At 41.5% G+C, this 22,554-nt stretch overlaps 1 protein-coding gene across 2 annotated transcripts in view; it reads right to left on the bottom strand.

Annotated features, from left to right (window-relative positions):
* TEX2 (testis expressed 2) overlaps window positions 1-22,554 on the bottom strand; it is a 43,771-nt gene that overhangs the window by 7,969 nt on the left and 13,248 nt on the right. For both annotated transcript variants that reach the window (XM_027749654.2, XM_027749657.2), the window contains exons 2-8: window positions 17,022-18,676; window positions 10,784-10,984; window positions 9,501-9,837; window positions 8,131-8,378; window positions 6,635-6,784; window positions 5,165-5,264; window positions 1,231-1,363 (exon numbers count right to left, since the gene is read on the bottom strand). In XM_027749654.2, coding sequence (XP_027605455.1) covers window positions 1,231-1,363; window positions 5,165-5,264; window positions 6,635-6,784; window positions 8,131-8,378; window positions 9,501-9,837; window positions 10,784-10,984; window positions 17,022-18,650 — 2,798 coding nt within the window. In that variant the 5' untranslated portion in view covers window positions 18,651-18,676. The remainder of the gene's footprint in view (window positions 1-1,230; window positions 1,364-5,164; window positions 5,265-6,634; window positions 6,785-8,130; window positions 8,379-9,500; window positions 9,838-10,783; window positions 10,985-17,021; window positions 18,677-22,554) is intronic.

The raw sequence follows: 22,554 nt of genomic DNA, 5'->3' as shown, positions 1-22,554 counted from the left end.
TGAAGGGATGGGGGAAGGAAAGTAAGAATTTGATTTGTATAGACATTTCCTTACCCATCCCGGTTTTTTTTGGGGGGGGGCAGGATTAAAGGGATTTTGAAAAATTTGCACCTACCAGTTATACTGATGTAAATTCAGAAATATTTATTTCAAGCAGTGACAATGGGAATCTGGGTCGATTTTAAACCCTCTGAATTTCTACCACCAGTGTATGAGATCATTCAGCCATTAGTTTTTTTTCACATTTATTTTCTTGTCATGACTGCACTGAAATATAGGGTTGCTGTAAGTATTACCTCAAGATATCTCAGAATAAATGGTCAGAGCTATGACATGAGCATACAAAGCATCCAGTATCTTCATTGTGAAAGACCACATTTTATTCATAGCTAAACAAATGGCCAGATTTAGGGACTATTTTCTCGATTTGTGCACACTAAATCAGAGACCACCTACTGTCCAGGGAGTGCAGATTTCTTAAGTACAAAGAGAACACAGCACAAAAAGAATGAGCACTCCTGATGGGAGGGATATCTGACAGGTGTCACTCACCAGGTTAATACAAATGGACAGATTGATGACACTCAAAAATTCCAACAACATCACAAAAATGAGAGGGAAGGCACAAATACAAGAGAGGTAAGTTACTGTATAGTGGTTTTTAATTAGTTTATCTACATAAGGCATTTCACTTAGACATAGCAGGGAAACAGAAGTGGGCTATGAGGAAAAATAGAGACTAAAGCAGTGGTGTGATTACTCCCACGGTGCAATAAAGCTATTGAAAAAGTCTCTACTTAACAATTACAGCCCATTTACCTTCCCCATTGTTTACTCCACGGTTTACAGCTGTAGCTGTGCCATGCTGTAGTAGCCTTTACACGTGTCTACCTCCATTTCTGCATGTGTGTATCTCCAGTATTCAAGCTTTACTGTCTAAAACCCCAAATCAAGCCTAAGACAAACCTAAATTTTAGTTGCTGCACATTTAAAATCTTACTAAAATATATAAAAAAATAGTTGTATCACAAAAGCCTTTTATTAAGATGATTATCAATGGTGCAATCAAACATTAAAGCTGCACAGAAAGGCCACGTTCTACACTCATGTGTATGAAACCCCCCCAGCTCCTTTCAATCTATTGCAGAGCCAGAGCTGCTCAGACACAAGGAAAATCCCACTTTTTCACAATGAAAGCTCCAGCTTGGTTCCATCACTGCCATCCCTTACCCTTCTCTGCCGATCTCACCAACTTTAAGGGCTTCACCAAGAGGCTCTTTACCAAGTTTGGTCAAGTTCATCTTGGTCTCCAGGGTCATTAGAAAAGATCCATTGTAGGACATTTCCAAATCAACCCACAGTCCTAAAATAAACAACACAAAGATGTCACTTTAAGAACAATCACAAAGCAAGCTTTCTCTTCATATTAAGCTCATGGAACAAAGTCAGATGTAAATCAAAGCCACGCTGAAAAACAGCAATCTAAAGAGAAGGAGTGTGATTTACACACACCTAAACTGCTTAAGAGATCTGAAATGAGATAAAGAACACAGAATACAATCAGGGATTCACTTCAAAACTATTTACAGCATTGCTCCAAGCCATACAGTAATGGGGACACTCCTCTACTGACGCTGTCCAAACAAAGCACAACTTGAAATCCCAGAGCAATATTGCTTGTGTCACATCACAACCTGCTGCCTCTTGTTTTGCCAGTGGTGGATTGAAGGAGTATGACAAGGTTCCCTCAGTAACTGAGCTACAGGCATTCTTTCATTACTCACAGCAAACAGGGTCATTACTTTGACAACTCTAGATGTGCAGTATTACATTAAATCCTATTGTTGTGCAGAATATTCACCAAAAGAATTGTCTTGGGAATAGCTGCAAGATTAGGTCCTGCCTCTGGAGTGACCCCCTGCAGCCCCATGGACTAAACAAAGCTGGAGGTATTTGTGATTCAGATACTAGAAATCAGATGCCAATAAACACAGATTATGCATCTTCCTTTTCCAGACATTGCAGCTGCACAAAACCAGTACCTGGCACATCAACCACTGACACCTTCTACTTTCATTTACTTATTCAGAAGCAATTAATGATAATTACTCTTTGGGTTTGATTCATCTGCAAAAGTGACATTTTTTTAGTTAAAGAACTACTGTTTTCTGCAAAAACATGTCAGAAAAACAGCACTGTCCCTAATCCCACCATTTCTGTTTACAGAAACACAGGCAGCTCCCAAAGGCCAGGTCACTGACCCCCTGTGAGGTTCCATGCTGGAAGCAGGATGAAGGCAAGCTGGTGCTTTACTAACCCAAATCACTCTTTTCCCTCACACAGTGTTTCTAACACTGTTCTAAAACCAAACACAACAACTCAAAGACAAGCTTATATATATATTTTTTCTCTTTACAATGACAAAGCAGCAGTAAGATCATGAGAAACAAGGAAAACCAGCTAAACAGACCTTTTGGATAATCAATGAGTTGGCACAATTCAGTCATCAATGTTGTTTTAACAGTAGATCAAATTAAGCAAAGGATGCCATTACTGAGAGGGAAAATTCCTTCTGGTCAGAAAACGTTCATAGGCATTTTCCAGAGGGAAAAGGGGAGGGAGAGGAGGGAGAGGGAGGGAAGAGTTGGGCAGATGGTACAATTTATTCAGAATTTTCTGGTTCCCTAGCCTTGAGAGAATTACAGTAATGCTACAGCATATGCTGTCACCCAAATAGGACTGTATTAACACAAACAAGATTTTTTTTCTAACATTGCCTGCTAACAAATGGAGTTACTTAGAGAAGCCATATAACAAAAAATACTTTCCTTGTAATCAAGCACGGGTTAAAAAAAACCCTCTGGATGCAACAAAGCACTTCACAATTAGTAACTGCATTTTAAAGCCTCACAAAAGGCTCAAATGGCTCAAAAATACCTCAAACACTGAATGTCTCAAACACTTAAAAAACCCAAAAACCTCAGAAATGTTCATTCTGGATACTGCCCTGAAATTTTAGGGCTTTTTCCCCCCCATATTCCCCAATAAACCAAGTGGTTTATCATAGGTCAACTTACCAACAAATGCATTTATCCTTATGAGAACAAGCATTTCCAATTATCATACCCTTATTTAAGTCCTTTTAAGTATAATTACACAACAAGTTATTTCAGTAATTATTCACTGCAAGCTCTTAGAAACTAAGAGTTCACATGTCATCCAACAGGGTGGAAGAAGTTACAAGAATTAGCAATTCTCCCATAAATGCTTCCTTGTCACAATTTAAGTGAACAACAAACTGAAGGAGTTAATTGATCTCATTGCTGTTTCAGCAATTAATGGAAGCCAAGTCTCCTAAATCCCATCTCATGACTTAGAATTCCAGCCTTTGGTTACAACTGCAGTTATGAGAACAGAGAAAGGAATTCAAGAAATGTTTAAATCCGGGCAAAGGGGAAACACTCTGACAAGAAGCCTGAAACGAAGGCTTGTTTAAAAAGAAACCATGAAACCACTTGGCAAGCATCACAAATGTAACAAGTTTAAAACGTTTTTTGTTCTGTAACACAAAATAAAATTTGTACCAACAGTGAAGTCACTTTGCTGCTGGGAACACAGGAGGATTTCATCAGTACTTGGAGAACCTGCTGTCCCACGCAGGGAGCATATGACAAGCAGCAGCAATATGTGTTAGTTCCCTAAATACTGATTGCACTCCAGCTTATTCCATCTATTCAGTTTTCATTTCTCTTAAAAAGACACATTTTCTTCCTCGTGACAGCAAAAAACACTTTGCTCTTTTCAAACATGCTTTGTTTATAAAGCTCAGTGGCAAACACACTTTCCAGGAGTTGAGAACAAAGTCCCCCGTGTTTTATAGATAAAGCTTTTCCCCAAAGACCTGCACGTCTCAAGGAGATAAGGGCAAACAATAGCATTTGGGTACATAACTAATGTTATGTATGGCCAAGAGGATTTTAGTAATTCCCCAAAGTCTGTTTTGTTCTCAGTTTTATGAGGGAAAGGTTAGTGCTCACTCACCTCGTGCTTTCAGTCAGTGATCTGAGTGGCACAGAGCTCATTATCTACTCAAACTTTGCTCTGTCCATGGTTGTTATTGTTCCAAATATGCTACTGAGACTTGAAGTTTGGCTCATTGCTGGTCTGTAATTTAGAGCCTCTCCAGAGGGTTTTAACACTTGTACCAAGTATCTTCATTAAACCCTTACCACCTCACTACCAATTTATTGGTTTTAGTCCCATTTAGAAATTATCTTGGTAACTTCACCTAAGAGCTGAAAGAGCAGTTTAAAACAAAAATAAGCTGCTTGCCATGCAATCCACAGCTGCACCACAACAGGTACTCCGAGGAAGTATTTCCCTTTATGCCAATTAGAAATTTCTGCACCTTGAGTGGAGAAACTCAGACACAATTTAAAATTAAAAACTGCTCTGATTATGTCTTAAAGACAGCATCTAGCTCTCCTCAGTATGTGGAATAAATACTTTTAAAGCTAAAAAGCATTATCCCAAGTTTTTCTGTCTTGTGAGACTACTTAAGTGACATGAGGATCCTCAAATATACTCCTGTGACCATATGCAAGCCAGAAAGAACAGAAAACAAACAGTTATGATTCATAAAGCAGCAATATGAAAGTGATTCAGCTTTAAAAAAAAATCCATATTTAATAGTAAGGACATAAAATGATGCTGTATTTTGAAGTCTATTTTCAAAGCAACACTGTATTCTTGTTTTCCAAGTTATTATATTTTCTGAATCCCTGTTTTCAGAACAGGGGAACTTCTCTTGGGGAGCTAAACCTGTTTTGTGCTATGGTACAGAATCAGATCTGTCTCAAGGAGATGTGCAATGCTCTCTGCAGTCCATGGCAGAGGATCAGATATGTGTCAGCATCTCTGTTGCATGAAAATTTTAGTTTAGTTCAGTAGTTATTGCCTATGGAAAGACATGATCACACTTCCACAGCTACAGAATTACTTTAGACCAAGCCTCACATAGAGACCCCTCAGTATCTCCCCAGCTCTTATTAAATGTATTTTCCTCTGATTAAAACATCCACAAGATAACCAGAGCAAAATCCTGTTCTCCACAGGTAAAAAGGCAGAAACCTGGCAAAACCAGAAAAGGAAGCTTGTATTTTACCTCTGTGATCAATAGAAGGTTTGAAGGCCTGAAGGATCTTGGGCACTGCTATCCCCATGTCCAGCTCAGTAAGAGTCAGCTCATTCATGAAGTAGGGCAGCTGAAAGGACAGGAGATCAAAAATCAAATACATGTTATGGAACCAAACATTCATTTCCTGAGAGAGGAAAGGAAAACTTAAAGGAATGGACTGAGCTGAAGTGCCACCAGTGAAAGAACACACATAATTGCACATATTTCTTCCAATTCTAGAATTTCACAGTTATCAGTTTCAAAATAATTTAGGGAGAGATTCGGCATCTGAACTTGGAATGTTTTTAAAACTATACTGAAGTTCGAATGCTGACCTTAAAACTCCAGCATGCTTTTTAGTCAAAGCATGTAAAAAGCTCAGGAACGAAGTGTAAATCCTATTTCACTGTGAATAAAAAACAAAGACTTCTTTGAATTTTAAATTCAGGCACGTATTTAATTGTTGCAGTTGTATCAACATCTCGGCCACTTTTTATTTTTGACAAATTCTTTCCCAGCACATTGACTTGTAAATCTGTATCATAGTCTTGGAATAACAGAGGCACAGAATCGTGATGGTTTGAGCAGTTATTTACTTAAATTTCTAATTCATGGGAAATCTATCTTCTGTAAACAGACAGTGATTTAACCCATTAAAATATATCCATTTCCAGTCTTTCCACTGAAAATGTTTCCAGTGAGGTGTTTGGGTCTCCTGCTGTCACAACAGTAGGAACAGGGCAGAATTGGGTTACTGCTCAGTTCCTAAAGCACAAGCAACACTATCTCACAGCTGGTGCTGGCAGCTACATTCCAGAGCTTTTGTCAGCAAGAAAAACATCTTCCTTTGCCTTTAGGAACAGGCAACCTCCTCCCCAAATACCAGGAGCTGAACAGGCCTGTGATTACCTTCTGCTGCTCAGAAGGGTTACAGAATGCAAGGGGAAGGCACAGGAGTCACTCAAAAGCACCTTCTGAGCTCGTGCAGCTCATGGAAGCTGCATCCTGGCACTCCACACACAGCTCTTCCCAGGACTGTTACTGCCACTGACCTGTCCTGCAAGCAGGGCATGTCTGAGGTACACAGGAACACCTGGAACTGTGGTTCCCTTATCTCCTCCACCTTAAAAGCAATCTCCTATTTCCCAAAGCAGGTTTCATCATTTATAAGCAGTTCTATTTATCCCTGAAGTACATACAATAATACTTCTACTTTTCACATAAAAACCCAACAGACACAAATAGTTCATCCAGCTGTAGCTCATTTCAAAGTGAAGCAGCCAAGTTAACATGCTGAGATCCATGTGAGACTGAACTGGAATTCTGCATCACATTTATTGACTTGTCTTTCACATGTAAGTGTGAAGTGAGTCTTTCTTGTACTGTTTTAAAACTCAAAGACTGTTTGTTTCATTTCTCTCACAAGGAGTGTGTAGGGCAAATCTCCAGATTAGGTACCTTTATTTTGCTTAATTTCATTTGGATCTTCTTTGACACTAGATCAGACCAATACTTTTCTCCTAAAAAATCCCAAAATATTCTTCCAAGCAGAGCATTCACCCAGGCCTCCTGTTCTTCCTCTTCAGCTTCCTCATGGGCATCTGGCAACTGGAAAACACAGAGCAAGTTATTGAGCCCTATAAATTCTATAAACTAAGGACAGAAAAGGCCTGTTTTACACTGGAAGTTCAGTGTTGGAGCCCAGGTCAGCTCAGAACACAAAATGCTCAGCAGAGAGAGGAGCTTTACAAACACATCAGCTGTGCTGCCACGGGCCTGTCATCATCCTGACATGCAGCAGAGGGAACGAGACCACACAGATATAGATTGACCTCTGGCAATGAAATGAGAAAGCTGTATGTAATTTAACCCCTGGCAGAAAAAGCAGATAAACCCAGAGCAGGCAGACTTATAAATGTGTCTGCAGCAGAGATACTCTCTCTTCCCAGTCAGATCTCTACTCTTCCTTTGATTTATCAAAAAATTGCAAAGCAAGACCCCATCTTACATCCTTAAATCCAGTTCAGAAACATCACAAACAGATGATAAACAAACACAGTGCAGGGAAACACACTCTTGCCTTTCAATGTTTGTAAACAGGATTCAGGAAACCATTGTTCCCTCTGCTGCATTAAAGGTTTTGTTTACAATCCAAGAGGATTATGTCTTGGTTTACTTGAGAACCATCTCGAAACACCTGGAAATATCATAATATTACACATTCAGATGCTGCATCACTGCAGAAGCAAAGGCAGCTGAAATAACTGAATAACTTTGGGTGTGTACACACACTACCATGTATTGCATTAAAACCAGGAGGTTTCCATGAAAGAAAACACAACACATTGAATGTCTCTCAAGTGCCTGCAGCGACAGAGGAATTCACCACCTTTCATTATTCCAGGCAGAGCTCCCAAAACCAGCAGAAAAGCAGTGCTTTCTAAGACAGGCAGGTAGATGCTACAGTTCTGAACATCATTTCTTGGCAGTGCCTGCTCCCCAAGGCTGCAGCCTCCTGCTGCCAGAACTGCTGGGTGAGGAGGTTCTGCTGTGACGCAGGTTTTCCTGCCAGCTCTGCTCATCTATTTATAGAAGGATTTCTGACACGTGCCACATCCAGCAGAGAATTCCTCACTGCTTCAGGGGCTGTTGGGGGCTAGAATATCTGCTTTCCTGGGGGACCACAAGTTGTGTTTATTTGTATGCTATGCCACAGCCTCCTGCTCCTTTCTGGACATTGTATGAAAGTCTGGAAACCAAGATGCATGAGAGGAATTACATTTTTAAATGAATGGTTATCGGACTTAACATTAAGGACCCATTTATTAAGAGTGTTGTACTGAATATTAAGGTTCTGTGTACTGAGAGTGATTCAACTGCACTCCAGGAGGCCAAGGGATTAGTAGGAGCTGCAGACATTGTTACTGGTGTATCCTCTGGAGGACAAGCATTACCTTTTTCACAGCTGTAGGGCTGCTGTCTGCACTGAGCACTGGGCTACCTGAAGGGCTTTTCTTTTCCTGTGGAACACACTTTGCCATATAAATGTTGTAGTCCAGGAGCATTTTCTGCCTCACGTTGCCAGCCAGGTCCTTGTGCTTGGGCTGGGCTGTGATTTCCTCTGCATTCCCCTTGCTGCTGCTCCGGCTGTGCGTGAGAGCTCCAGGCTGACTGTCAGCTCTGCTGTGTGCTGCCAGGATCCCTAAATTAAAAGGAATAATACCCATTTAACAGAGAATAAATCTGACAGCCATATAGCAGAGTGTAGGATCAAACACTAAAGGAATTAAGTTGTTTTGCAGATATAATTTATTCTGAAAAAAACCCCAACATTCAGAGTAGTGCTTTCTCATTTTGAAGGCTCAAAGTAAATCCCACTCCTGTGTGCTCAGGTGGTCCTAAACCCAAACGAGCCAATCCTTGGGATGATTCAGCACTCAGCAGGATGTGGGACTGGAGGAGTCAGCTGATCAATAGCATATTTAAATATGGACACTCACATATGTACAACACATGGCAGAATTCCCAACAGCTCTGCTGGGAATGCCTAAAATAAAAAGTCAGGTGATTAAAATGTACCTATGACTAAACTTTTTTTTCCTAATCTAATTATAGGCTGTTACAATTAAAAGTACTATCAAAAGCATGTAACTATTAGAATTTTAATTAGCCCTTAATTTTGCATTTGCATTTCAAGAAGTTATATGCCAGAAATAATGATGTTAACTAATTTTTTAAAAGCTTCTCAGAGAAGAAAGACAGAAAAGTATGAGTCATTCAGGTTTAAAATTAATTTTTCAAACATTTGATCAATACTATAGACTAACACATTTGGTGGTTTAGATATATATATATATTCAGATAGATAGATATATTAGTGCAGGACTTCATAAACAAAAAATGTGTTTTCTTGTGACACTAATCCATGAGAAAGCTCTTTATCATTTACAGGAGATTAGAGTGGAAGGAAGGATGGAGGAGGAAAGATGGGTAGTAAGAGATGAGTCTAATAGTGCAAATGTTGATGAGAAACAAGTAGTTTGAACAATTCATCCTTACAAATACCACAGGAGTTATTAGTCACTGAAAAATAGTGCATTCATATAAAATAGTTTAAAAATAGTAACAGCTGAAGGTGTATAGCCAAGTATACAGCCAAGAGAGGAAAAGGCAGGGTGGGAAGGTGGGAATGAGAGGCCAAGATAAGGAGCAGAGGAGTGTCCTGGGTATTACTTGCCTGTAAAGATCACTGTGGTTCACCAAAACATAACTTTGGGTTGTTTCTTTTACCAGACTCTTATACCAGAACACAAAGTGTGAGTACCTGACTTGCTCGCACACAGACTCGGTGGCTTCTTCGCTTCAGACCTCAGCCTCGAGGCGAGGAGGAACCTGCGGAACCACTCCTCCTTCTCCCTCCCTGTCCTCCCAAAGAGATAAAGCACTTGATCCTTTTGGCTACTGCACTTTGCTCCATCCTGAGGTTTCTTGGATTCTTCACTGTTTGAGTCCACTTTTTCAGCAGAAGACTTTTCCTCTGCGTTCTCCTTCTCAGCCTGGGCCTTAGCCATGAAATCCTCCTGTTTAGCGAGTTCAATGCAAATTGGGTATTTCTTATTCCAAATTCGTTTCCGTGCCAGACTCTTGGGAACCAGGGAAATCTGAAGGATAAATGAAAGGGTTATTCTCATAGATACAGAGAAAAAACAGAAAAACCAAGAACCTTGTTTCTGTGAGCACGGGGTAGATAATGAGAGTCTAAACCATGTTTTAAACTCAGCTTTTCAGGCTCATCTCATGAAATTGAGCATTAGGAGTCCTTTCCCATATGGACTCAAGGGAATGGAGGGAGGTTTCCCTCACTGTCACCACGGTCCCTCTGTCCCTTTCCCTTCCACACTCAACTGAAGCCTGGTTTCCTCCCACATCTGCACTGCCAAGGCCCTCGATTGCTGCAGCACATTAAGAAAATCCATTCTGTTAATAATGAGCTATTGATGTATTACTTAATACAATGCCAACGGAACCAACTTCATGTGGCAACTCTTCACAGACTTGAGGGAGGCAAACAACACATAGTGAAACTGCCCCAGCATTACTGTTAATGTTCCAACTGCAAAAATCCCCATCTCCTTCCCTGGACAGTGGGTACCTACAGCAAGTCATGGCTTTCCAGCCACCTCTTGCTCTCCCCTTTCACATTCCCATACAATGTATGTTCCCCCACTGAATGAAAAGCAAATGTTGTCTGAGCTGCCTTGGGATAGAGACAACCACCAAAGATGATGAATTTTGGTGTAACCCTCAGAACAGTCCTGCAGTAATCTCGTGTGTGGGGAACGAGTCTCTGAGCTCCCATGAGTTACCTTCTGCTCTGAACTGACAGAGAAAAACCATGTTTTTCCCTTATTGTATAAATATGGGCTTTTTTCTAAATCCTGCTCCATCTTCCTCCCCAGCACAACCTTTTGCAAGTTAGTCACGACAACAGTTTTGTTTACATAACGACAGAACATGAAAATAGAGGGGCAGAAAAAAAATTTCAAGGTTAAAAAGAGGTTGCAAAGTGTTCTTTGCTAAAATCAGGTATAAATAAGGCACACTCACCCTGCTCTCTGTCAGTTCATAAATCTTCTGGCTGACATAGGTGACGTCAGGCTTTGGCTCATTGTACAGAGCTCTTCTAGAAATGTTTTTATTGGGTTTGGAGAGTCGCAAGGTGCTTCCTTCGAGCCTCACGTACACAGAGTGAGTCAATGTGGCATGGTATGTTTCTGGGTCATAATTATAAATTTCATTCATCCATCCCTAGAGAAGAAAACACTTGTTAACAGGCTTTTAAGCTGTTGGAAAACCAAGGACAGCATGTACATAAAAGTTTGAAATTCTTATCCAAGCTTTTGCCGAAGTTATTTCACTTACTGCAGGAACAGAACGAGGCAGTAAATGCCCCAAATGAGGTGGCACCGACCTGACAGAGCATGAGATGAGGACGGTGTGTCAAGCACACAATTGTTTTGTATATGTAGCACAGGGTGCTCTCACCTCATCCCCATGAACCACAGTGGGATGTGCAGGATGCTGGGAAGAGCCACCAGGCAGGCACAGGAGGGCTGTGCAGCTGTGCAGCTCCCAGCAAGCACAGGCATCCTAATCACCAACAGCCAAGGCAGAGCAAACAGTCTGCTTACAGGCAGCTCTGACATTTCAATCACCCACAATTAAGGGCTCAGTGGAAGACCACAATGGAGTTTGCTTTCATGCACCATCACCGTTGGAGATCGTTTAACGTGTTGTGTAACGGCCCTGCTACAACACAGGAGTCTTACATGTGGATTAAATTCAATTAATTCCTGCACAATGAAAGAAAGAGCAAACAAACCAGCCAGCCCTGCTGGAACGGGCCTGTAAGTGCTGGCTCTGACCACGATGTTACTCCTGTCTCTGACATCTGATTACAGAAATGCAAGATGATAAATGGGGCAGAAGACAATAGTCATTCAAGGGAGAGAAGTTTCCCTTCTCCTAACCTGCCACACAACATGCTTTGATAATTGCTTCCACCTGCACATCAGAACCTTAAATTCAGCACACTCAACATTCATCAGTGTCAACAGCAAGTAAAATGGCACCTTTACCAACCCCTGGTTGAGCACAGTGGGGAAAGGGGGGAGAGCTGAATGAGCACCCCAGTGTTCCTCAAAACAATAAGTTGTAACTATCTTATGCAAAACAACCCAGAGATTACTGCCACATTTCAAATTATTAAAGTTTCCACCCACCCACAGAAATGTAAAATTTATTTGAATGCTCATTTTCTTCAGTGCCATAATTCCTTACAGCAGACAGCACACACTTTCTTAGGTGCCATAGTAACAGTGCTATCTGTGTTCTGCTTACTCCACCATCTAGCTCCAGTTTCACTACAAACCCTGAAAAACCTAGATAAATTAGCATTTCTTTTATGTTCAGGAAAGATTAAGTCATTCATCTTTGCTCAGCTCCAAAGCAGATTACCTCTTTTATTAACAGGAATCAGGGCATACTCTTTGAAGCAGCTTTATGTTTGGGTTTTTTGCTTACACTGGGTTCTATACCACTACCATACAGAAAGCAGAATGCACAAGGCAGAGGTTTCTATAAGTCATCAAGCTCTGCACAGCAGGGACAATGCATTTTTGAGCACATCCCGTCTCCTTCCTAGAAATTATTAAGCCAAGACATCTTTGAGCAGACAGCAATTAATTTTCAGCCAGGAACTCCAGCTGGACTTCCTGAAGCACAAGGACATCACATGAGTTGCCCAAAGCCATCACGAGCCGTTCACTCTGTGTGGAGCTGGAATATCCATATGGCCCCCAGATCTCTGGAGCAACTCCCACCTGCCCCCGGATCAGAACTCCGAGCTATTTCTAGCTCAGACACCGCGGTCTGGAGCCTGCAGATGGGCAAATGGACAGATGGACGTTTGCTGCCTCAGAAGTTTATTGCCTCCTTCTGCAAGGCAGTTCAGCCAAACACCACAGCAGCTGGCACAGGGAGAAAGGGCTCCTTGGAAAGTGGATCTCTGTAGGAGGCTTAGCCACGAGCCCTTTTTCTAACTCCAATAAGCTGTGATATTATTCAGGAGGAGGGTTGGAAACTCTGGGGTACGTGTGGAACCCAAAACCTGATGTTCCTTTAATGTCCTGCTTGACATGGAACTGGCTGGAGTTTTCCAACACATCATTCTCTCAACTGCCATGTGCCATAGTAAGGAGTAATAATCCCTCCTGCTTTTCTGATCCCTACCATGTGCCCGGGCTTTCCTCTTCAAACAAGTGGATTAGCTGTACAATGTGCCAAACTCACAATCCTCACAGCCTGTGGTGCCACCTCCCCTGCTCGCTGTTCACAGCCACCCAAGAGAGGTGCAAATGCTTCTCACAGCACAACCACCACGTTATCAGCAACTGGAGAACCTCACCAAGATTTTCGACAATGATTTCTGGCTGTCAAGGGTACTGAACAAAACCTAGAACCAACACAAGATAAATACATTTACTGCTTAAACCAGCAACCTACACAGTGATTTCTGCACAAGGAGGAGACTGGCTGCTTCATGGATTTGAGGCATAGCCCAAAACCCAAGAGATACAGAAGTTTAGATTCAAATATTTAATGTTTTATTTTCAGACAACAGTCAGGATGAAAGAGAAATTGCATTACTACAAACCCTCCTTGTACGTAAAATTTTAGTTTCCTAATTTCTAAGGAAATTTCTTTTTTGTACTGGACATTCAAGTTATTTTGTTACAGAGAAACACTGCACTGCTGAGAGCGAAATGTTAATACTTCACCAAGTGCAGATTCTTCACTCTATTACTGAATCTGAAAATGTGTGGCAGCTGCAGAAATTTTATCTAACAGTGTTACAGGGGGTAATGACACCACCTGCCCTCTCACGTCAGTGATCTTCAGTTTTGTAAATTCTTTCATTTAGCTTAAAAAACACTGAGAAGGTTATCCAAGAAACCCTAAAAGTCATTACAAAGTTCCAGCATTTCAAGAACAACTTTAGCAGAAACACCTCCGCCCCTCTTTTTGCAAAAACAAACTGCAACAAAAGATTCCCAGCCCACGGAAATCATTTTGCAATGCACCCAAACAGAGAAGTTATGTTACCATAACGGGCTAACAACAGATAAATTTCCCCCAAACTACTGAAACAACAAAGGATTTCCTTGTGTAGGAGAGGAGTGACTGTATGATGGGTCTTTTTTGTGCTGGCGAAGTTGTTAAAATAAGAAATTCAGTAATTCAGGGAGGACAATGACCATAGTCATGTGCTGCTCTGCAGCTGCTGGGCATTTACACTGATCCTGTGATCTCCGTTTATAAAGGTCAGCACTTGCTGATGGGGGGAACTGCAAAAGATCCTTAGGAAGGACCCAGAGGGTTTGGGGCACAGACCAAGTCTGCAAGGAAAAATAACTTAAAATCATTACTTATGATATTCTCAAAGACATAAATAAAAGAATCAGCAAAAGCCACTTCCACAACACAATTCCAAATCTGAATGAAAACTGTCCCCAAAGCTTCTTAGTGATTTTAACAGATTAAAGTTCATTCTTATTAAATGATACAATCATCACTCAAATCACACTAATTCTATTCGTATCCCTCACGTTACCACTATTTTACAATGCTGCAATAGTGTTTTGCTTGATAAATGAAGAAAAAGGTAATGCACTTTTTGAGCTTCACTGACAGGGAATCTAAAGGCAAGATCTGAGGTGGGAGAAGCAACCATCACCTTTACTGGAAAACACATTTATCTGTCAGAGGCCACTGTCGAACATGAGATCCCTTGGATGGTGCTCAGGAACAGCTGCTGATATAAAACCTCCTCTTTCTGCAGAGCTGTGGCTCAAAAAGCTCCATTTCTCCAGCAGGCACTGCCACTGTGTTCTCCTAAAAGTTCTTTCTAATGGAAGGGGTAAATCTATCATTCCCCTTTTAGCTGTTACTTAAAACCTTTCGTATCAGCCGGCGCAACACAAGGGAATGCACACTTGAAAGGCCAAGAAGGATGTTAGGAAAGACTAATGGATTAAAGGAGAAAAAAATATGTGGGCGGAGAAAAAAAAAAAAAAAAAGGGAAAAGGAAACCAGAGAACTGAAGACTAAGAAAACATGGAGCGAAGATGCAGGGGGTTTGTGCCTTTTCTGGCTGGGGGGATGTTCTCCCCCAAACCCAAAGCCATGAAGGAAGTAGAGAACTCTACAGAAACACACACTAACCAGCACCACAGTCATTTTTTTTTTCCTCATTGCCAAGGAAGAATTTTGTGGGAGATAATAACAACGTTCAAGTATTTCAGCAATTGCTGAGGGGAATTTTCCACTAGTTTTTGAAACTTGGGAAATGCAAACTTCTCCAACATTATTTACATGGGGGAGAATGCACACATACTTGGGACAAAAATAGCTTGACAGCAGTTTGGCAGAATCCCAACTCCTTGAGCCCCATAAAGGGATCTTAACTCAGAGCATTTATCATAACTGCATGACAGCAGGCCAGGCCAGAATACAAGACCAACAAGTTCTGAAGAAAACATCTTTATGCAAGAGCATCAAGTTTCATTTTCCCATATTTGCCTGAGTTTTGCTACAGATTAAGTCTTTACCTCCTTTTCCCGGAGGATCTAAACTGTCCAGAACTCATTTTGACAGATGCAAATAGAAAATACTTGTATGAAGTGGGAATAATAACTTGCAATCTGCTAAATCACATTACATTATGTTCCACTACAATATGGGCACTGAGCTGGGTTTTAAAATCCTGAAACATTTACATACTGAAGACAGTTACTCTGAGTGTTAATGAGCACAAGATATACTTGTCAGGTCATAAAAAATATTAATCTCCATTCATACAGACTTCTCCACACTGTTCATTCCTTGCCTACGGCCGTTCTCACAAAATGTATCTCCTGGATAAAAGCATTAAAATATACAGTTTAAAGGTTCCTGACTAACAGCAACATCTCAGAGACAGCTGAACACCAGCCAATAATGAATATCAGGATCTTCACCGGCTTCCAAGGATTGAGGCAAATTTATATGCAGGGTCTCAGCACCCAACTAACCATGACAGAACCGAAAGCTTGTCAAGATTTGTCCACGTGAGCAGCAGGTAAATCAACTGAGCAGCCAGGAGTGCCCAGTCTGCATTCACAACAGCAAATAAAGACCACAACTCCTATCATTCAAGGAAAAAAGGGAATACTAAGGGAGCACGAGGGCTGGACATGGAATTGGTGCCTCTATTCAGCAAAAGTTGCATTTTGTATTTCATTTCCCTAACTTTTCAGTTTACCTAAAGATACATGAGATTAGCTATCAATACACTATAGATTCTACAGCATATACCCAATACTGGCTGAATTTAAATTCCTGCAACCTTTGTGCCGTTACACAGCTGGAGATGCATCTTCAGAAAGCTCAATTTAATATTTACACAAATACTCTGCTAAGCAAGTGATATGAAGTGAAGGTTGTACCACTATCACTCTGAAATGCTTCTGGAGCACAGGTGCTTTACTGCTCAGAATTCTGCAACTGGGAAAATATTAATTCATCACAGATGGAGGTTGGGAGAGGCAGGGCAGGGACAACAAGCACAAAGCCACTGAAGGAACTGAGTGGTGGATCACAGCTGGACAGACAGCCAGACATATGAACTTGCATGATCTGAACAAGAAGTGGAGATGGGGAAGGGCAAAGAGGAGGGAGAACAAATTTTCTAAGAGCTTCATTTAAAACCCAGCTCTCAGGCACATGTTTTGCTGAGCTGTAATTCCTCCTCCCATCCTAATTAGCTCATGTTTGAGAATTCCATATGCTCTCCAACTCTCTATGCTGCACTTGAACACAACGCTTCTGACTCTGCTTAGACTGAACAGACAAGACAAATTACTGCCTAGACAGTAAAATATCCCAGAAACAAAATACATCTCCCAAAATGCAGCTTTGAGAACAAATGTTCTTTTGCACACTAAACTCTGACACTGCTTGCTCTCAGTAATTCAGATGGATAATAATTTCAAATCTCTCAGCAAAACCACTTGCCCTTTTACTTTTGAAGAAATTCCATTTTCTACTAATCCTTAAAGACATTGAAATCTTATATATTCTCAGATACCAAATGATTTGTGCCCCTGCCAAAGCCACCTAACCCTAAAACGAAACTGTATTTACAAATGGGGATAATTCAGCTCATTTGCACCCTCAGAATAAATGCAGTTTATTCCTTCTACCCAAAATAACGCACACAAACACACACAAAATGCCAGGACCTCACCTTCAGTATGTCAGGTTCTTTGATGTCTAGAGCTCCTGCATTCCATCGCTTTTTCATACTTTTATGAAATTTGAGATATTCATGAGTACGTGGAGTAACAAGCCAAATCACACAGACAGCTACCATAAATCCAAGGGCCATTCCAAGTAAGAGTCCACTTAAGTAGCCAGGGAGAGGGATAATTAAATAAGCATAGACTAACAGTGTTAAGACATACAAAGTTTTCAACGGTGGTTTAGGCTGTTGCACTTCCAGATTGTTTTCATCCTCACTACTGAGCATAGTGACAGTTTCCTCAGTCATCTCGGGATCCACCACAGTTTCAGCAGGTTTATCAGTTTTGCTTTCATCCTCTAGCAAGAGAAAGTCCTCAGAATACAGTTCACAAAACTCCTCATCCTCCCTGCTCACTAGTGCAGACAATGAACATTTTTCAAGTACGAGTGAAGGTTTCGAACTCACGTCCTTTGTGCTTGAAGACTGAGAGCTTGGGGTCTCTGTGTCTTTTCCATGTTCCTCAGCAGCCTTTGACTGATCACTTTTACTCACAGAGTCACCTCCAGAGATGTCCCCTTCCGAGTCACACTCCTCCTCCTTAATGCTGTAGTTGTTATTGCTTTCCAAATGGCCATTCAAACTGGAAAGGTTTGAGAGTTCTGAAGCACTTGAAGATAAGGCTTTGGGCCTGTGGCTACTACTTTCATCACCCATTATTTTACTGAGCAGCTGAAGAGGCTCATACATTACCTCAGAAAGGCGTCTTTTAGTATCTTCAATTTTTGCCTCCATTTCAGGTACTTTAAAAAAGGAACGAGTGTCAGAGGGGGATGTTAATGGAGAGGAGGGGGCAGTTTTAGAATCACCACCTGTAGCTCGAGGTTGAGTGAACTGTTTGAACAGATGCAAGTTCAGTTTCGAGTCAGGTGGCCTGTAAGACACAGCTTCAGACTCTTGTTTAGAAGTGTCTGTAGACAGAGATTTCACCAAGGTTTTCATTAACTGTCTATGTCGCATCGGTGGGGTGGGTTCTTTGGGTTCCACATCTGTTGAAAGGGACTTGACTAACCCCTTAAAAGGCTTGGAACTAGAAATTGTGGATGACCCAGTAGATCTGGAAGGGGATGAGGATGGGGAAGACGACAGGCTGGATTTCTGTTCCACAGATCCCACCTGGTACGCCACAGATGCACCTGATACGTCAACTGTGTGACATGAGTGTGACGATGGAGACAGGACTAGTGGCACTGCGCTGAACACTCGGGATGCAGAAGGAGAATCCAAGAGCGTCACAGTCTCTGCAGTTGGCAGAACTGCAGGTGATGAGGACAGCAGTGATGCAGAGTTGGCCACGTTAAGCGAGGTAGCTGGACCAGAAAGGTCATGGCCGGGATGCTCAAAGCAGAGGTCTTCCTTGGCTTCAAGTGCTGTTACAATGCTTTGGTCATCTAGTTCCTCATCAAGAAACTCCTTAAACTCCTCTTCCTCCTCTTCTTCCTCCTTCCCAAATGCAGAGAAATGAATAGTGATGGTTTCTTGGGAGACAGATCGTTGGACCTGCACTTTTGGTGTTGACTGCTTTGAGGACATTTCACCAGTTTTCTCTGCATGGCTACTGTTCCGACTTGTCATTGCAGGTTCCACAGATGTGTCAGAGTCTGTGGAGAAAATGTAGTACTATGTTAAATGCATTTTTTTCACCCTTCAAATACCTTATTTTCAAGTGTTGAGCCAAACAGGTCAGTCAGTTGAAAATTAAAATGCTCTGGACACTCCCATCTCACTGGATTTACAGCTGTCTGGTCAAATTATGGACTGACACTCAAGAAATTTACTGTACATTTATTTTACTGCATAAAACGTATCTATATTTTAGTTAACACTTCCTCTGCATCTGCTTAAATATCTCATTTTTATTACCATTGAATGCAAGAGCAGATTCAAAGAAAGACGGGGGAAAAACAAGCTTAGGACAATTGGCAGTCATGGATAGGCATGGAGACCATTTAGACCCTCTTAAGGTGATCTTGAAGGAAGAATGACACAATTTTAGGTAGGAAAAAAAATCAAGAAAACCCAAGCAGAAGACACTTTTGCTCAGACTTACAGATCTAGGTTACTCTTTGCTACATATTTCCACATAGCACAAAATGGCAATATTAACAAGTGCCATGCTGTTAAAATTATCTCCAAGTGTTCTGAAATTACAGTTCATCTCTGAAGCACCACTTCCATATTTTCCCCATTAAATGCACTTCTGAGTTCCAGAAGCCCCATCCCACCCCACCACACTGAAATTCTTCACTCCTGACTCTCAGCTCCTTCTACAGGCAATAATTAATACTTGCTATTTCTTTCAACTAAAGCAGATTTGAAACTCAGAGGAAGGTCTGAAACATGTCAAAATCTTCACGTGTGGGAAGCACATTATTTCAGGAATTTTACTGACCAAGAAAGTGGACTTTGCACATATTTACATGGAGAGGAAATGCCACACATTTAAACTACTGGTGAGCATGCACAGAGATGGATCAGGAATTCCAGGATTAGCTCTGCCTCTCCGGCTGGGAGGCAGCACTTTATCTCCACTGCCAAGACAGCGAGTTTACCACTTCAGTAACGGAATTATTTTTCAGAAGCTGTTAAAATGCTGTAATCAAACTGTCAGGCTGAATTAATGAGAGGCCTTTGCAGACGTTTAAAGAGCAGTTCAGGAGAAGGATTATGTGGTGGTGAAGAAATGTGCACTTCACAAACAGTTGTGGTATCAGATTGTATTATCCAGCAATGCTGTGCCACCTGTTCGGCATCATCACCCCACTAAAGGTTGCAGCCCTTTATACTTCCCAACAGAGCTACTCATGTAAATGTCTTTTAGCCTGTCAGTAAAATAAGCTGGGTTAAACATTTTAAAACAGCAGAGCTCTGCTACACAGCTTATCCAGTAATGTTGGAACAGGAGGGAATATCTCCCCACAACTTCCTACTCACTACGGTTGCCCATTTTATGGCTCCTAAACTGTTGACTAGTTTATTCCTTGCTTCTTTGAGCATTTGTGTGCTTCCCAGTCAGGTTGTATATTATCAGTCATATGCACATATAACTTGGGGAGTGCTGAAGTTAGTGAGAAATTTGGTCTTTCATTTCCCTGTTGGATTAGCAACCTGGGAACCACGAGCATCCAAGATCCACACTGCCTTTGGACACAGTTCCATTTCACATTGTTCAAACTGCAAATCACCCCATTTTTTAGACAAATGCACCCAAATTTATTTTGGACAGTGAAAAGGCTACTACTGTCCAACTCTGTTTCCATTTCCCTCGTGCTGGACCATCAGCTATCACACATCTTTAATATTTTGTGCCAGTTGTGAAATTGCAATAAATAAATAAACCAAAATTTGCAAATACAAAAAAACCCTACTCATCTTCCATGTCATTGAGCCACTGCAACACTATACATTCAGGAAGAAAAAAAAAACAAACACACCTCCCTCCAAAAAAAACTCCAATAGGATGCTGTTGGCACCAGCCTGACCCCTTCTCTTCTGCCATTTGGCACTAATCATGTATCAAAAATTTAGCAAAACAGGTGAAAAACATTAACTCCCCCCTCCCAACAGCATTTCCAGTGCGGTATTTTGTATCAGCTAGAACTTGGTGGGTTTGGATGGCTCTTTAGCACACTGTGTTTGCACTGTGCAGTTAATTACCTCGTGTTTAAACACGCTGTGCTAATGCAGTGCTAAAGACCTGAAACAGATGAACTTTACTTGCACACACCAAATGCACTGAAAAGAGATTGCACTCCTTACTGAACAAGCAAGACTTTAACATCATGATTAACTAGCTAACACAGAGAGGAAGGAAATTCTCGATTAGCCACTATTTGCCTACCCTAAGCATGTTACTATACCATGAATTATGTCTTATAAAAGCATATTTCCAACCCTTCCTGAGCACAGCTTCTGTTCTGCTGTGGAGGATTTGGGGTTTTGTTTGTTTGCTGGATTTTTAATTTTTTTTTTGGCCAAGTAGATGCTGAAAAGCTTTTCCAGCACAGCTCTTTCACTTTTGTTTGGTTTTGATAACAAAGACATTTCATTAGGTTCTCTAACTGCACATTTTTACTCCTTAAATCATTTTAACAGATTCACTTCTTACTGATTTCTGGCTACATTATCCTCATTCACTGTTTCCCCTTTCTCCTACTCCTCAGCTCCTCCCCCACCTGTTTGAAGACCTGACATTCCCTCCCCATCTGAAGTTACACAACTCCAAACCACATCAGTACTTGCAGAAACAGGTTTGCTTTGGTCCTTCTTTTGAAGGCCACGCTGTCCCCACCTCCTCTGGCTGCCTCTTCAGGGTTTTCCTGTTGTTCATTCTGAAGATGCAAGGTATCAGTTTTATTTATGTGGCAGGCAGATCTGAATAATAATAATAATCTCAGATCCTCAGGCTTCAAATGACTCAAAACATGAACTTTTGCCTGGAAGGGAAGAAGGCTGCTCAGAAAATAACTCCTTTCCCCCAAAGTGGATGCTTTTGCAGGGTGGAATGAGAGAGCTGCCATTTCCACTTGTGACCTCGAGGCACTGCATCCCCATCACCCACAGCACAGCAGTTCAGAATCCTCACCTACAGGCAGCGCTTTCAAAGCTACAGCAGGAAACAGTGAACCAGGCAAACAGGGCACACAGCTGCCTGGGAACAGAAAATATTCCCTGCCCAGCCCTTTCCTGAGGATGTGTTTTTACCCAGGTGACAACACGTCTCCAACACTCTGGGAAGCACCTGGAGACCAACAGGGACACCCAGGGAGAGGCTGGTGTGGGTCAGGCACCTTCTCTGAGTGTCACTCCAGTAACATGTGCTCTCACCTACAGCAGCAATGACTAATTGGGAGTGTTTACAGGAAGAGCTGAGCACTCAGCAGTCTGTCCTTCGGCCCAACTTCTCCTGAACTGGCAAACCCTGCAGTGGACAAACACACACCCCACCCTTCAGCCGAGCCCCAGAAACCACCCAGTGCACTGAAGGGCCTCTTTCAGACAATTATACATTCGACTTTATAGATGGAGCACAGCAATTATTTTCACATTAACAATTTAGAAAGTGATTCAGCCAAACAGAGCAGCAAACTTGGAACTAACTTCAAAGGTCAGAGTTGCATCCACCAGGCTTGTTTTACCCACAGCTCAATGTGGCCACATTTACTAATTAAGGTATATTCAGCAGAGCAATTCAATGCCTTTCATAATCATTCAGTTGGAGAAACAGCCCAGATTGGGTAACTAAATTCACAAGCACTGCAGCAGCCAACTATTCTAATCACATTGCTATTACTTATTGCAACATCTACATGAGGGGGAAAGGGTACAGGGCACACTGCATTACCAAAATGCTTTCACAAAAATGGCCAGCAGGGTTCAACATTTGCATTTTCCCCGCTGGTTGCTACTAAACACAGACCAAAAAAATGTGTTTTCCACAAAACAGAAATTCCTTTCCTCCTAAGTAAAGGAAAAGCCT

Source organism: Pipra filicauda, unplaced genomic scaffold (assembly GCF_003945595.2).
Source record: "Pipra filicauda isolate LSUMZ 115617 unplaced genomic scaffold, ASM394559v2 scaffold80_size11013439_pilon, whole genome shotgun sequence".
NCBI classification, from domain to species: domain Eukaryota; kingdom Metazoa; phylum Chordata; class Aves; order Passeriformes; family Pipridae; genus Pipra; species Pipra filicauda.
Note: the sequence above shows the minus strand (reverse complement) of the source record. Positions and strands in the feature narration are given on the sequence as shown.